Source organism: Zootoca vivipara, chromosome 10 (assembly GCF_963506605.1).
Source record: "Zootoca vivipara chromosome 10, rZooViv1.1, whole genome shotgun sequence".
NCBI lineage: Eukaryota > Metazoa > Chordata > Lepidosauria > Squamata > Lacertidae > Zootoca > Zootoca vivipara.
The window spans coordinates 43,368,744-43,385,868 of NC_083285.1; the positions used below are offsets into that span (position 1 = coordinate 43,368,744).

Consider the following 17,125-nt stretch of genomic DNA (forward strand, 5'->3'; position numbering starts at 1 on the left):
TAATTATTATTATTATTAATAATAATAATATAAAAATAAAATAAAAAACAAGAACAAGTGCAAAACAAACCAATAACCCCTCTCCTCCAAACACATTTAAAAGGACATAGACTGTTAATCTGCCAAAGGCCTGGTTGAATTATTCTCCCAGCACACATTCACAGATAAATGAAACCTGAATTTTGTAGGGTTGCCTGCACTTAGCCAGTGGTTTTTCTGGCCCCAGGGATAGCACTAAGCACAAAAGGCATCTATTCATTTAAGATGCACAGCTTCACGAAAAGACATGCTACTAGCAGCAGCAGAGCGGGCGGAAGCAGCCTTGAAATTTGCTTTTCTGGAAACTAGACTTAAAACTGTTTTTAAAAGCTACCCAGGCTAGGATTGGGTTTTTTTTTTTTTTTTTTTTACGTTGTCAGTGGACAGCCATCAAACTGGAATTCCCATGGACTGCCATGGTTCTTTTTCAAGCTCCTCTGGTGACCACGTGACTTGTTGCTGACTGTGCCCGTGATAACCCTTCACCCCTTATGTGTGAACCCTGTAAAAGAAAATGCTGTGTGTGCATCAGCCTTGAACAGGGTATATTCTGAGGTGGGAGGCCATGTCCGTGCAGTTAATCTAGCTGTGTTCTTTTTTCCTGTTCTGATCCCTGCCATCTCTCCCCCCCCCCCACACACACATTCTCAATGTGCCACTTAGGGGGAGGGACTTACGATAACTCTTGGAGCAGCTGCCGAGAGAGTCTTCCCTACTCTAGTAGAAAAGAAGACGTTGGGAAGAGATTGGAAGGGTGGCTGGTTAGCTGCGGGTCAGAAATGTAGGAGCTGGGGAAGTCTGTATGCCTTTTGAGTGCCTGATATATTACAATGGTTTTGAAATCTGTGAACCCACTGATAACTGCACCTGTGAGTTATTTTGCTTTCCTTTGGGGATCTTGTGATTGCTTGTGTCGTATTTTGCTTCCTCCCTCACCTTAAACTTACCACTTGCCATGACTGGTGATACAACATGTTGGATCTCTCTCTCTCTCTCTCAACAAAAGGGGTGAGAGAAGGCAGAGCGGACAAAGTCGTTTCATAGATTTCTGGCTCCTCCTTTAAGGACTGCTTTATATGTTGCACTTTTAATGGGCAAAGTAGATCTAGAGCAGGCATCCCCAAACTTCGGCCCTCCAGATGTTTTGGACAACAATTCCCATCATCCCTGACCACTGGTCCTCTTAGCTAGGGATCATGGGAGTTGTAGGCCAAAACATCTGGAGGGCCGTAGTTTGGGGATGCCTGATCTAGAGCAAGAATAGCCAATGTGGTGGTGCTCCTCCAGAAGTTCATAGAATCATAGAGTTGGCAGGGACCCTGAGCATCTACTAACTAGTCCAATGCCTTGCAATTCAGGAATATGTAGCTGTCCCCTACCTAGAGGGATCGAACCTGCTACCTTCGTGTTATCAGCACCACACTCTAACCAACTGAGCTAACAACATCTGGTCTAACAATATTTGGAGGCAATGATATCTGATCTAGCATATAACCACTTGCCTTCTGTTACATGTAGGGTAGATACAGTATAAGCCACAGGAGCCTACTATTCTCCCAAAGACGAGAAATCCAGGGGTGAAGCATTGCTGGATTTTGTTTCCTTCGGAAAGAGGCTACTAGAGGGTTATTGGTAGTGTGTGATATATGTTTTATTTACACACATATTCAGATGGAGCATAGGTGGAGATTCACAGAACTGAACCCGTCGACAGATCTCCAGAGTTTGCTGCTCCCCATCAGATTTCCAGAGAAACTGCCAACACCACTGGGATTTCCTGGAGAGCAGTTCAGCCCTCTATGTTCTGACTGGGGTGGGATCTACACACATATAAAAAAAATTTCTGAAAATGCTTTTTTTTAAAAAAGCGTTTTAAAAAATACATTGAATTTTCCATAAGGCTCACCATTGCCATCTAGTGTCACATTCTATTTCGCACTTAAAACACACTTTAAACATTTTATTTGCAGCTGTATAGCTGAGTCACAGTTAGGACTATTTATATTCCGCATAGGTACAGAATTAGCACATGGGAGAAGGCAAGACCTGCTTCACGAATGGCTCTTTCTTCCGGAAGACTCCAGCTACACAAAGCTATCTCCCTAACATGGTTCTCCATTAAGGGTCCTTGACTACATTACCAGAGTCATTGAGTCAGTCTCCAGCAGTCGTGCTAGTCCAGGCATCCCCAAACTTCGGCCCTCCAGATGTTTTGGACTACAATTCCCATCATCCCTGACCACTGGTCCTGTTAGCTCGGGATCATGGGAGTTTTAGGCCAAAACATCTGGAGGGCCACAGTTTGGGGATGCCTGTGCTAGTCCAACCAGTTTGGCATACCTCTCTCTTACAAGTAAGCATCACAGGGCCTGAAGGGACCCTGAGGTCATCCATTGCAACCCCCAATTTCATCCCATTATAACATTATTTGGAGCCACATACACTAGCTCTCCACAGTTTATGTGGAGTTGTTAGTGTCATGTCGATACACACCAGTCTTGCAACATATACCCACTAAAACTATAACATATAAAGCTGCTATCAAACTGTCCTGTTGCCAAGGGGACCCAAACCCCTCCGAGAGAGGAGACTACGCAGGAGTCGGTGAGGGGATGGAAGCAATCATGTTCAAGTTGTAAAACACTGTGATCTTAGTGCATCAAGCCTGAGGGCAGAATTAGACCACCGGTCACTTTCTCACTCTCCTTCTCGCTCCCCCCTCCTCCTTTTGTACAGTTGTTAAACAGGATTTGACATGTGCTCACAGATGTATGTGTCATATGTATTTTATTTTATTTTTTGTATATTTGATGGTTGACAATAAACTTTGGTGTTTATATTTGATTCTCTTTAGGATGTTGAGGGTATTGTGTAAAATGGCAGACTTCATGAATATTTTAGAGTTCAGGAAACGGTATAGGTGCTCATGGAGACCTCTGAGTATAGGGTGGTATATTAATGATGATGATGATGATGATGATGATGATGATGATGATGATGATGGAGGGCGCATGAGATTATTTCATTTTTTTTTATTTTTTTTAAAATAATTTTTATTGGTTTTGCATATAAACTGAACAAAAAGAAAATTAGACACATAAACATAAAATAACATATTTTCCTCCTTCTTCCAACCCACCCCCCCTGAGATCCCTCCTGCCACCAGGTATCCCCATGGACAGTGCACAGTCGAAGGTGGTGCATCTTCATAGCTGGGCTTGTCCCCACCCCCCCTCATCCCCCCCAGAACCCCCCCTGCCACCGAGGGATCCTAGGGAAACAAGAAGAGTGGGTGTCCCCCCAACTATTTATCTTAACTTTATCAAAACTCACCCAAAAAGAATAAAAAAACAAAAACCCAGGAATAAGAAAGAAAAAAGAAAAAAAAGCAACTGCAAAAATAAAAAATAAAAGAAAAAGAAAAAGAAAAAAAATAAAGAGGAACAATTAATAATTGTTCCTTTCTTTCCTTTAAAATCATTGTATTATTATGGGCTTCCCCTACCTCCCCCCTTTTCTGATTTTCATTTTTAACTCCTCTTTAGCAGTTTTCTTCTCATATTCCCCTTTCTATTTTCCACACTCTCCAATCTTACTTCAATAGTATCCTTATTTCTGATAGATTTATTTTCTAACAACTTTTCCCATTCCCTCCCTCCCCTCCCCCCAGCACTCCCTCTGCCACCGAGAGTCCCAGAGGAAAGAAAGAGAGAGGCAATGGTTCTTTTTCCAATTGGGACTTCCCTCCCCCCCGCCCTCCCCGCCTAGGAGCCCCCCCTGCCACCAGGAGCTCCCCGCAGCGCATGAGATTATTTCATAAGGCACTATTGATGTGCGTTACAGGTCCTAATAATAATAGTAAAAATACAGGTCGCTGACACCATGGAGCTTACATATAAATTTGACAGCAAGGAAGGCAACAAGGGGAGGGGTGAATTTAAGCAAATGCAGTTGCAGATACTTGAGCTAGAGAGAATTGAAGTGTCACACTGTTAAAGGCCTTGTGGCTTCTGATGGCAAAACGTTAAGATGGCCCCGTTAGTGATGTCACAGTTTCTACTACCACACACACACACACTACACACGCACACACTGAGTGGCACTTGCACATTCCACGCAAAACTTGCAAAAACTTGAAAAATCACTTTTCTTTCTAGAAGGAAATTATATATCAAAGTGAGGAGAAAAGAGAAACGGGAATGCTTGGCATCCTTGAAGAAAGTGAGGAGGTAGCCAGATCCTACACACAGCAGCATGTTGCCAGGGTGGGGTGTGTGGCAGATGGCTAATGTTAGTGCACATACTTTGAGAGCAGGAGGGTTAGAGGTTCAAATCCCTGGTATGTCTATTTTAAAGGATCAGATGGAGAAAACAGGCCCTGGAAGTCTGCTGCTATTCAGAGTACGGTAAATAATGGCAGGCTAAAGGGGCAAATAATTTGACCAGGTATAATAGGGCAGCTACTGAGGAGGCAAAATAATACTCTTCCTATCCTCTTCACCAATCCAGGTACCAGACATCAAGCCCCATTTTTAATTGGCTGGTGACTCCTGGATGTTTTTTTTTAATAAATGTTTTATTGAATTCTGTAACAAAAAGGGAAAGGACTTAACAACTGCAATTATGGGATATACATCTAAGTAGAATACTTTTTGCACTGTCACCTTACAGAACAACTCATCTAATATTAACCACAGAATAAGATCAGCAGAGAACAATTTTTATATAACGCAGTTATGAGGTCCAAAATTAACACACTACTAGTACCAATAACCTTGCAGATTATTTGCAGCTGCTTAAGCAATAAATTCCCACTAAATGGTGTAGAAATGTTCTTCAGATCCTTTTGAGACTTTTCAATTGTGTGTTGTTTTCTCAGCTATCACCAGATTCCAGACTTTATTATACCACAAGGATGACTGTAAATCTTGTAATGTCTTCTATTTTTTGAGCGATGGAAATTCAAGCAGCCACCAACAGGCGGCTCCTGGATTTATATACCCTGCCCTAATCTTCCTGCCACCCTTCACACGCAGCCTCACAGCTATTGGCAACTATAGAGAGGTGCAGTTCTGTGTTACCTGCAAGGTTTGCTCTTGCCCGTGAACTAGCAGGCATTAGGAAGCACCAGAGAAATATCCACATGGCACTGATACAGAACCATTTATGACTCTGGATGTTGAATGTTCATTGCAATGCTTGGGCCAGCATCTTCTGCTTTCTCTCCAGTGCTGTCTCAGCACCATCCCAAATCTACAGGTTAGTGCAACATGAGTTGTACATTTACTCAACCAGTACTCATGATCTGCAAGCACATGCAGCTGCAACACACACAGGAGCTTCACACAGGTGGCTATATCTGAACCAGTGAATCCACACTCCAAACTATTGTGGTTGCTGTGCCAGCATATTCATGGCGTATCAGGAAATGTGCCAATCTGCTTTGAACAGAACCAGAAAACTCTGGTGGACTTCAAACACAGAGGGTGTGTTCACATTACCACTTTGAAGTGTGGTGAAGCTGTTGTTTTTCCAGTGTGTTTCACAGCTCTTTCCCCATGCATCAGCATGGCTTCATTAGTGTCAGCTTCATTTCTGTTTGTGTACACACCAGGGGCCTTGATGTAACAGGGATGTCTATAGCCCATGCAAAGGTATTTGCATAGCTAGAGATGGATTAGCAATGCCTTAAGGACTCCAGCTGGTGTGAAGCTGGTTTGAGAAACAACGCTTCAAACAGTAGGATTTTATAACCAAGTCCAAGATACACATGCATTTCAGATAATGTGCGACACAGACTAAAAATCTAGCACAGGAAATGTGGTAACTGCACAGTAAATAGGAGAATGAACAGAACCATAGATAAATGTGTGCGGGGTTGTTGTTGTTTTTTACAGCAGAGTAAAAATACTAAAGAAAGGGAGGAAGGGTTGACTGAGATCAAAGAAACATTTTCCTCAGAAAAATAAAAGATTTCAAAAGTACCGGTATTTAATAAAAATGGCATAGCTGAAAAGAAAAACTATAAATATGGACCAGTGTGGCACATTTCACACAAAAAACAACAACAGATTGCTGAACAATTAAAAAAAATATTAACAGCATTTCTGCTATGATGGCATATGGGGGTGGTGGTGAGGAAATGAGATGGTGGAGACAAAAGGTAAGGAGAGGAAATTAAAAACTTTAAAATTCCACATAGGAGCTATTTAGGGATGCAAAATGGGAGCGCATATAATCTCAATCAAAAAAGGAAGCTGCAAAGGAAGAAAAGAAATAGGACATGGTTCAAGAGGTCCTGAGAGCCAGAAAGAATGTGTAATTTAGCAAATGGAAAAAGCAGAAACATCAGCCACTATAAATAAGACTTAAGGTTAGCAGAGAACTGAAAGAGTGAATAGCCAAACAGATAGGTTGCAAATACACAATACACTTGGGTTAACTAGCATTTCTGTCAGTCTGGTTTGCCTAACATGTAATAGCTGCAGTCCACCAGCCACATATTACAGCCCAATGAGGCCATATTACAGCCCAATGAGGTTTAAAAGAATCATTTTGGGGTCATGACTGTCAGACTCAGGCCTGGCCGAATACATTTTGCTCCCTGAGGCAGAGGAGAAAATGGTGCCTCTGCCCCACATCAAACCAAAGTGCCTGGTGCCTGAGGACAATTAAGTTACTGTATTTTGATACTTTGGCCACCTCATGAGAAGAGAAGACTCCCTGGAAAAGACCCTGATGCTGGGAAAGATTGAGGGCACAAGGAGAATGGGATGACAGAGGACGAGATGGTTGGACAGTGTTCTCGAAGCCACCAACATGAGTCTGACCAAACTGTGGGAGGCAGTGGAAGGCAGAAGTGCCTGGCGTGCTATGGTCCATAGGGTCACGAAGAGTCGGACATGACTAAACGACGAAACAACAACATTTTGACACCTGAAGCAGAACATCTAGCAGGGTTGCCGTATGTCCTCTTTTTCCAGGACACACCCTCTTGTCATAGCAATCAATAGTTAAAAGTAGAAGTTGGCAAATGTGTCTTCTTTTTCGCTCTTCAAAATACAGTATGCCAATCCTACCACCAGCCCCTCTTCTCCTCCCAAGCAAACTGGCTGCTCTTTCATAACACTGCCCCACTTTGCTTAAGCTCTAGTGGTAGGGTCAGTCTTGCTCAGACTGAGACTAGGGGATAATGGCTCCAACTGCAGCCTCCTCCTGCACTCTTTCCCTCTCTCGCTGCAATGCCATTTCACCCAGTCATTTAAGAAGATGGGCAGTATTCCCCTTTCTTCACTCAAACGTCTCTTTGTATCTGTTCTCTTTTTTCAGATAGGGGCGGGCCGTTGTTTCTCCATGAGTGAAATTAATGTTCTTTGTCATTGTAACAGGCTTGCGGGATCCAAGTTTCATTACTAGCACCTCCAGGATTCAATAAAACCCCACTCCCCGTTTCCAAAGCTCTCACTCCAGCGGTATAATTTAGGGCGTTTCGTTGCTGCTCCTGTGAAACAATTGGGAATCAGAAATCATGGGCACTTACAGTACTAAGAACCATGCAGAGATGTACCAGTAAATCCAGATTCTTTTCTGACCACCTTGCCTTGACCTATTTCCCCCAGCTTTCCTTTCTTCTCCCAACACCTATGCCCCCTTAGTATTTTTATCTGAATTATTCACAACCGTTCAGTTTATTTTTTAATAAATACAGAATTCAGGGTCTACACAGGGTTAGGTTAGGTTAAAAAAAATAAAGTTCATTGGCACACGCCTGCTCGGATACTCCCCTCCCAACGTGACGGAGAGAGAGGCAAGAGACTGCCTGGTGCTTTGCGCTGTGCCTACGGGGCCAGAGCACCTTTAACTGCCTGGACAAATCACATCTTCCTTCCTACAACACGATTACAGCTGCAAAACCTCTGGTGCCGCTTTGCAGCACGTAGGCATTTTATTTATTTCCCAAACCGCATCCGGCAGCTGATAGACACCCGCAACTCCCGCCAGCAGCTCGGCCGACGATCCTGAAGGACCTTTTTTTTCGTGACAGACAAGCGCTCGCAACCTACCCAGCGTCCTCTGCCCTTTGCGACTCGCCCTATGGGTGAAGGGGGAAGGCGGGACTTCCGGCGTCGGTTGCTAAGACAAGCACGTTTCCTTTCCTTAACAACCGCAGGGAGGCTGGTATTTGGGGCTCCGGGTCGAGGTGACTCAGGTGAGAGAAGCCGGGCAGGCGGGTCGGGCTCCCCGCGCGGGCAGAGGCGCGCCCCGTTCCCCTCTCCGCTCCGTCGGAGTGGAGCCTTGGACGCTCCTGCCGCCCGGAGACCCCAGCGCCCCCCACCACACCTCCGTAACAGCCGGCCAGGGGCCACTCGGAGCGCTCCCAGCCCGCTCGGTTTTGCGGTTCTGGTCCCTCACAGGATGAAGCGCGCTTCTTGCCGTGAGCATCTCGCGGGGTCCGATCCCCTTGGGGCGGGGGGATCATCCCAGGCTACCATCTTCACGGGGCGCGGGCTGGGTTTTGACGCGGAGCCTGGCGTGGTAAGAGGTCTAGGCTGGATGAAATGGATTTCCTCAGGGAGCAGCAAAGGCACCAATGTTCCGCTATCGCAGGTCATTTCTCTAGCTCATCTGCTTTAGAACACTTTAGAGCTTCTTGCAATGTTTTGTGCAAATGCAAATGCAAAAAAAAAGTCTGGTAGGGGAGAACTTGGAACAGTAGAATCCACGAAGAAGGCAGAAGACAAACCTAAACATACCGTCTCCTTTTCAGGTTACTTCCTTTGGCCCATCGCTGTACTCATGGATAGGGAGCATTACTAATGGAAGAGGAAAGTCATTCACACAAGTGCCCAGGCGCTAATGGATGTTTCATGTTTGCCAGTCTCTTGAGAACAGCGAATTTTTTCTCTTCCAGGAAGTTGGCATTAGGCGTTAATTATTATTTTTTAATGTGCTTTTTTCATTAACAGCTCAGCTATGGGAACTCAGAGTGAGCACACTGAAATCAATATACCTAAGCTGCTTACATCCATTGATTTCAAAGGGCCTACTTTGAGTATGACTAATATTGGATATCTTCCTGTGTAAGCAGCTGCTTCAGATGTTGATATTTCGATAACATGTGAGCCTGACATACTGAGTCAGGCTAGGGGTCTCTCTATCAGATATTGCCTTCTTTAGTAGCAGTTTTCCAGAATTTCAGGCGGAGATCTTTCTTGCCTCTTGCTAATTGATCCTTTTAACTGGAGCTGCAACAGTATGAACTTGGACCCTTCTATGTGCAAAGCATGGGCTTTACCACTGACTTATGATGTCTCCCTGCCTTGTCTCAGACACCCTAGAGCAGGCATGTCAAACCTGCGGCCCTCCAGATGTTTTGGACTACAATTCCCATCTTCCCCAACCACTGGTCCTGCTAGCTAGGGATCATGGGAGTTGTAGGCCAAAACATCTGGAGGGCCGCATGTTTGACATGCCTGCCCTAGAGCATAAATCTTTTGGGGGCCAGTGGGCACATCTGGAATTTTGTGGCAGTCACAAAATGGGTCCTTGTGGGAGGCATTGCATAACATGAAATACCTGCCTGCAAGAGAGAGAGAGAGAGAGACCAGAGCACAAAGATATGTCCACCAATCAGTGGAAGAAAGACAGCTACATCAGCCACCATTACACTCACTCACAGAGAGGTTCTTTACATCTCTTGGAATAAAATCCAAGTCCATTTAGTTACTTAATCTGTACCCAAGGACTGCTTTTCTAGAACTGTCACCAAAGTATAAGGGCTAATTGGATACCCCTGAATAAACAACAACTGCAAAGAAAAACTGTTTTTAGGCCTGCTGTTCTCATATCAGTACTCCCCCCTGCCCAAGAAGGCATGTAAACAAGCATTCAATGGATCTTTTAAAAATTGAGTGTACATTTTTAGGGGGAAATTAAGCACAAAAGTGGCTTTTGATAAACTGGCAAAAATAGCGTAACATGGCAAAATATAGGATTTACCTAGGTTGATGCCTCTCTTCATCCCTTGGCTTGGGTGATAGTGTAAAGCAGGGCTCACAATTTGCATATTCCAAGATCCTTTGAAAGATTCCAAATTCATGATCTCTCAACCTAGAGTATCTCCAGCCTGGGGGAAAATCTTTAGGGTTAGCAGAAAGATGTCTACCCACCTTTGTCAGCTAATCAATCCATTTCAAGCCAGAGACTGGCAAGAAGTAGGGCTTGTGCAAAGCTAATCAGAGAAGGTTATTGTGGGATTAAGTTCCTATTCTTAAAGTTGATGAAATAAGCATTTTTAAAGTGTCAGTCTTTTTTTTTTTTAGTTAGACCAGGAGGGATAAAATTTCTAAATTATACCTCAAAGTATTTATGGACACATTTGATTGAATAGCTGTTAACTAGGCAGGATGTAGTGGGACGCGGGTGGCGCTGTGGATTAAACCACTGAGCCTAGGGCTTGCTGATCAGAAGCTCGGCGGTTCAAATCCCCACGACGAGGTGAGCTCCTGTTGCTCAGTCCCAGCTCCTGCCAACCTAGCAGTGTTCTGGTTCGCCAGAAGCGGCTTTGTCATGCTGGCCACATTGACCTGGAAGCTGTATGCGGGCTCCCTCAGCCAATAATGCCGGGATGAGCGCCGCAGCGCCAGAGTCGGTCACGAGTGGACCTAATGGTCAGGGGTCCCTTTAGCTTTACCTAGGCAGGATGTAGAGGGGATTGTTCCTTTAGTGACAGAAAGGAATATACAAGCAAGAAGACTTGCTACTCTCTAAACTTTTGCTTGCAAAATAGAGTTGGCATTTTGAAATGGCAGTAGCAAAGTAAAGCAGGCTGGGATTTTCACAGTATTTTAATATTGTTACCATTTCAATTTTACATCTTATGCTAATAACAACAGACAGTTGCAAAAAAGACTATCATCTAAAACTATAGCATCATAATGCATGTATATTATCTAGCCATGTATAACAATGACTATATAAATGGCTCATTCTTTATTTTGACTCTTTTAAAGATCTCAGATGTGTGATATCCTCATCCTGAGGATATGTCAACTGAACTATTTCCCCCCTCTCTTTTTCTTTTAAGCATCAGAATACCCTGCTTCTGCAAAACTGTTCAGACTGAATTCTAAAAGGTCCTAGCCTTTTCCCAGTCTGCCCTTGATTGGTTCCCTACAGGCTGCTCTGCCCCTTCCCAGGGTCACAGTGGACAGACAATGGCAGACACTGGGGAGGGGAAAAAGGAGGAGGCGGATTATAAGAGACTTCACAGCTTTCCACTGATCAGGGTAAGAATGGGAATAATGAAGTATGATATGTTTTTGGATCAGGATATGTGGGGAATTGGTGCCATTAGCTTCCATTTTCCTTTGCTACTTAATTTAACTAGGAGTACTGAGGTGTGGGGTGAAGCAGACACTTTATTGGTATATCTCATAAAAATACAATTGCACGAGGCACTCCCAGCAATCTTGTTAAAATGGGGGTGCGTGTCTATTGCTCAGCAAACACCATCTTCTTTCTTTATTAAATTTCTATCCCACGCTTCTTCTCCAAAGAGTTTATTATCATGTATTTTATAAAGTACACATGAAGAAGCAGAAGTCATTGTGGTCATTACCTACAGGGGCTCAACAATTTCTGAACGATTGCTCAAAAGAAAGTGGTGTGCATGAAGGCATGAAAGAAAACTGGAAGGGGAAACAGTACCAGAAGAAGAGCCTTTTGGGACAGTCCTGTAGCCCATCTAGGCCAGGAACCTGTTCTCACAGTAGTCAACCAGATGCCTATGGGAAAGAGAGGAAAAGGCATGTGATATTACAAGGCAAGGAACATTTGAGGCATGTGGAGGAAAGATAAGTCCTGTATACACATACTACTTCTGTGTTAAGTCAACACAGGAGGAGGAAAAGTGAGAATGAGTGTCCTAGCTCTGACCCCTGTTGCAATTCCCTCTACTTATGTAGGCTCCATCCATGATTTAAGACTCTGAAAGATTGGGTTTTACATTGCATGGGGAGGCCACAGAAGTAGAACAAGTCTCCCTGCTGTATGGGGAAGGGGTGGAATTAGCATGCTCTTGCTCACTTCCTGCCTCCACATTATTTTTAGCACAGAAGTAATAAACATGGGCAGGATTATAATCTCTCTAGGAATGGAGTATTGTAATTTCTAGCATGTGCTGCTGAGACATTTACCTGTGTAATAGGAAAGCAGAATGATTGGAAACCATTTCGTATTTTCTAAAGGCAAAGTGATCTTGGCATTTGAAAGTCTCTGTGTGTATGGCAAGTGCAAGAACTGGAAACTAACTTATTTTAGCAAGGTTTTTCTTACTGTTATGCATATCTATATTTGAATGCAAACAGCTAGGTTTGAAAATCTTTGGCATGCTTCTGCCCCCAGTAAGGATGGGAGGAAGAGAATGGGACAGAAAACCAATGTGCCTCAGAGCTGTTTCTAGCTTGGAAAGACGTCTTGCTTCAGGACTGCCATTTCTATAAACGGGGTGGTTGGAGGTACTCCAGTTGCGTAAATAAACTTCTCAGTCACAGAGGATTTCTCTTGAATTCCTGTGCCTGGCTTCTACACTTTTCATCCTTTGCCCATTCGTAGCCAAGCATGAAAGAAAGAAGAGGTGGTGGCTCCTAGATGGGTCTTGGAGTGTGGGTTGCTTTGTGGCTGATGGCCTTCCTTGCATTGTCTTCCAGCACACAGACATGCCAGAGGAGATGCGAGTAGAGACCATGGAGTTGTGTGTTACTGCGTGTGAGAAATACTCTACCAACAATGAGGTATTGGTCATCTCTGAGAACTGCGTGCTTGGATTTATTTGATTTATTTTTTATTGATAAGGAAGATAAATGATGATGATGATGATGATAATTGTACCCTGCCCATCTGGCTGGGTTTCCCCAGCCACTCTGGGCGGCTTCCAACAAAGATTTAAAATACATTAAAATGTCACACATTAAAAACTTCCCTAAACAGGGCTGCCTTCAGATGTCTTCTAAATGTCAGTAGTTGTTTATCTCTTTGACATCTGATAGGAGGGCATTCCACACATTACTACTGTATTAAGCTCCCGTGTCTGTGGGGAGAAATTGTTTGATCTCTCTGTCAGTTGACTTGAAATTAAATTTAATTAGCCAATACAACATTAATTGGAAACAATTCAAGTGACAATACCAGAATCATATTAATACAAAATACCCAAATTCCCATGTAAACACATGATTGATTAAATTGGTGGAGCAATTTCAATTAAAAAGATAACTTCAATAAAAGTTACAAATTCATCTCAAGACCAAAATATAAATGTATCAAAGCTAACAAAAATGACCATATAATTGATATGCATATTGACAACAGTGTGTTTTTAAAAGCAGTTATATAATGAAGCCAAGAACAGCAGATAAAACAGCGTGTGCATTTGTGTACTCTCTCTCTCTCTCTCTCTCTCTCTCTCTCTCTCTCTCTCTCTCTCTCTCTCTCTCTCTCTCCAGTTGATGATCTTCAGCAGCATATGAGAAAGAATACATTTCTCTCTCTAACTTGCTGTTCCTTCCCCTTTGGCTCCTGTTCCTTTCCTTGTTGAATCTCTTGTTTCTTCCCTTCAGAGTGCTGCCAAGATGATCAAAGAGACAATGGACAAGAAGTTTGGCTCCTCCTGGCATGTCGTGATTGGGGAGGGCTTTGGTTTCGAGATCACCCATGAGGTGAAGAATCTGCTGTACATGTTCTTTGGAGGCAGTCTTGCTGTTTGCGTTTGGAAGTGCTCCTGACATACTCCATCTCTCTCTCTCTCTTTTCAAGCTCACCACATTCAGGAGATTCCCCCCCCCAGACTTTGCATTGGTTTTTGTACAATTTAAAGGGCAGGCTTATTTTTAATAATAAAATATTGAGCTTTTTCTTATTTATATACCAGCTTTATGACAAATACTGAGTGTGTGCGTGAGTGTAAGTAAATATGTTTGAGCTACTTAATCCAGCTCATAGAGTGTTTGACTCTGATTTTACCAATGTGGCTTTTTGCTTAGAGGTGGGGATCAGGGGATGGTGACTGCAAGTCACAGTTAATGAAGCCATACATTGCAGAGAGAGCATGAAGAGTTTGAATCCAAACTTCCCATTGCTTCTCCTTGCTATCTCTTCCCACTTTCTGGGAGAAGACCAGAAAAAGGCAGCTGATTTCTCTTTGCCCAGATGACAGCTGCCTGGTTGTCAGAAGTGTGTGTGCCAGCTTGAAAAACCTGACCCAGTGGACGGTTGCTAGGATAATTGCCCTTCCACCTCCTCACTACACCTACAGAGCACTGATATAGCTTGTAAAGCGTATGGCACACAAATAAGACTATTTTGCATAGCATGTGGGATGGGGTGGGAGTGTCACAATGCCAATATGTTGTATCTTGTTCAGAAACTGGTCGTGGGAAGAAGCTCTGCCTGAGCTGCCAGTTTCTCAAAACTTTTAAGTACAATTGTACTTCCATTTTGTAGAGTCTAATAATGCTGTCACAAGGGTGTTGATTAATGGTCCTTATTGTATTTTCTATATAGTCTATTTGAATTTGGAGTGTGAAGGGGACTTACTTTTTACAATAAACTTTTTTTAAATGCATGGCTTATGTCTGGAGAATTCACTTGGATCCATTGTGTTTGTCTTTGTGTGTGGTGGTGGAAGGGTGGCATGAGCTTTTCATATATTCACCAAAAGAGCAAATTCTGCCGTGTATGTTATGAAAGGATGACTTGTGGTGTAAATTTTTGTATCTCAATTTTTGTATCCCAGAGATCAGGGCAGCTAACAAGAAAGTTTAAAATAACAATTATAGGACAATTTATTTTTTAAAAAACTTTTTAAATAAAAAAATCCTAAACCATATCCAGGAATCACATTTTTGCCTCTTCCTTTGATATATGACTTACCTGAGTACTGGCTGATATTTGCAATGTAGCTGGTATCTACCTTTGGTCCACCATGGCCCTGCTTACATATGTAGTGAGGGATTACTGCATGAATGATCTTGCCTTACAAGGGACTTCCCTACTCTTGCATTGATATACATCTGGCAAAATATCTGTATGATAAACATGCATTAAAAAATTCCTTCCACTAGCACCTTAGAGAACAACTAAGTTTATCATCCCTTTCATGGATCACACTGCCTTGTCGTGGCGAAGGGGCTTGAACAACTCAGAGAAGCTATGAGCTAAGCCGTGCAGGGCCACCCAAGATGGACAAGTCATAGTGGAGAGTTTTGACTAAACATGATCCACATGGAGAAGGAACTGGCAAGCCACTCCAGTATCCTTGCAAAGAAAACTCCATGGACAAAGACAACAGGCATATAAAAGTTATGACGCTGGAAGATGAGCCCTTCAGGTCGGAAGGCGTCCAACATGCTACTGAGGAAGAGCGGAGGACAAGTACAAGTAGATTCAGAGCTGATGAAGCGGCTGGGCCAAAGCCGAAAGGTCACTCAGTTGCAGATATGCCTGGGAGCGAAAGGAAAGTCCAATGCTGTAAAGAAAAATATTGCATAGGAACCTGGAATGTAAGAACCATGAACTTTGGTAAGCTGGAGGTGGTCAAAAATGAGATGGCAAGAATAAATATTGACATCCTGGGCATCAGTGAACTAAAATGGAAGGGAATGGGAGAATTCAGTTCAGATGACTATCATATCTACTACTGTGGGCAAGAATCCCGTAGAAGAAATGGAGTGGCCCTCATAGTCAACAAAAGAGTGGCAAAAGCTGTAATTGGATGCAATCTCAAAAATGATAGAATGATCTCGATACGAATCCAAGGCAGACCTTTTAACATCACAGTAATCCAAGTTTATGCACCAACTACTGAAGAAAGTGAAATTGACCAGTTCTGTGAAGACTTACAACACCTTCTAGAAATGACACCAAAGAAGGATGTTCTCCTTTTATAGGGGATTGGAATGCTAAAGTAGGGAATCAAGAGATAAAAGGAACAACTGTCAAGTTTGGCCTTGGAGTTCAAAACGAAGCACGGCAAAGGCTAATAGAGTTCTGTCAAGAGAACAAGCTGGTCATCACAAACACTCTTTTCCAACAACACAAGATACGACTCTACACATGGACATCACCAGATGGGCAACACCGAAATCAGATTGATTATATTCTCTGCAGCCAAAGATGGAGAAGCTCTATACAGTCAGCAAAAACAAGACCTAGAGCAGATTGTGGCTCAGATCATCAGCTTCTTATAGCAAAATTCCACTAAACTGAAGAAAGCAGGAAAAACCACTGGGCCAGTAAGACACAATCTAAATCAAATCCCTTATGAATACACAGTGGAAGTGCGGAACAGGCTTAAGGATTTAGATTTGGTGGACAGAGTGCCTGAAGAACTATGGATGGAGGCTCGTAACATTATACAGGAGGCAGCAACAAAAACCATCCCAATGGAAAGGAAATGCAAGAAAGCAAAGTGGCTGTCCAATGAGGCCTTACAAATAGCAGGGGAGAGAAGGCAAGCAAAATGCGAGGGAGATAGTAAAAGATACAGGAAATTGAATGCAGACTTCCAAAAAATAGCAAGGAGAGACAAGAGGGCTTTCTTAAACGAGCAATGCAAAGAAATAGAGGAAAACAGCAGAATGGGGAAAACCAGAGATCTGTTCAAGAAAATTGGAGATATGAAAGGAACATTTCGTAAAAAGATTACCATAATAAAGGACAAAAGTGGAAAGGATCTAACAGAAGCAGAAGACATCAAGAAGAGGTGGCAAGAATACACAGAGGAATTATACCAGAAAGATATGGAGGTCTCGTACACCCCAGGTAGTGTGGTTGCTGACCTTGAGCCAGACATTCTGGAGAGTGAAGTCAAATGGGCCTTAGAAAGCACTGCTAATAACAAGGCCAGTGGAAGTGATGGTATTCTATCTGAACTATTTAAAATTTTAAAAGATGATGCTGTTAAGGTGCTACACTCAATATGCCAGCAAGTTCGGAAAACTCAGCAGTGGATTGGAGAAGATCAGTCTATATCCCAATCCCAATCTCCCTGCTTATTTAATTTATATGCAGAATTCATCATGCGAAA

The 17,125-nt window shown here is 43.1% G+C and overlaps 1 protein-coding gene across 2 annotated transcripts; it reads left to right on the top strand.

Moving 5' to 3' along the window:
* The first annotated feature begins 8,162 nt into the window (after window positions 1–8,162).
* DNAL4 (dynein axonemal light chain 4) lies at window positions 8,163–14,662 on the top strand. 2 transcript variants are annotated; one of them, XM_035128414.2, is made up of 4 exons: window positions 8,163–8,248; window positions 11,126–11,327; window positions 12,750–12,833; window positions 13,659–14,662. In XM_035128414.2, exons 2-4 carry the CDS (start codon window positions 11,256–11,258, stop codon window positions 13,821–13,823), a joined length of 321 nt encoding a protein of 106 aa, XP_034984305.1. In that variant the 5' UTR covers window positions 8,163–8,248; window positions 11,126–11,255; the 3' UTR covers window positions 13,824–14,662. The 2 variants fall into 2 exon arrangements, with proteins under 2 accessions (XP_034984305.1, XP_060135809.1); XM_060279826.1 differs by lacking the exon at window positions 8,163–8,248 and adding an exon at window positions 8,262–8,473.
* The last annotated feature ends 2,463 nt before the right edge of the window (window positions 14,663–17,125 follow it).

What these genes read in the sequence shown, in the direction of transcription:
- DNAL4 (XM_035128414.2), top strand. Translation starts at nt 11,256, where the DNA reads ATGGCAGACACTGGGGAGGGGAAAAAGGAGGAGGCGGATTATAAGAGA. An exon ending in ACAGCTTTCCACTGATCAGG is followed by an intron (nt 11,328 to 12,749) that starts GTAAGAATGGGA and finishes ATTGTCTTCCAG; the next exon opens with CACACAGACATGCCAGAGGA. An exon ending in AATACTCTACCAACAATGAG is followed by an intron (nt 12,834 to 13,658) that starts GTATTGGTCATC and finishes TCTTCCCTTCAG; the next exon opens with AGTGCTGCCAAGATGATCAA.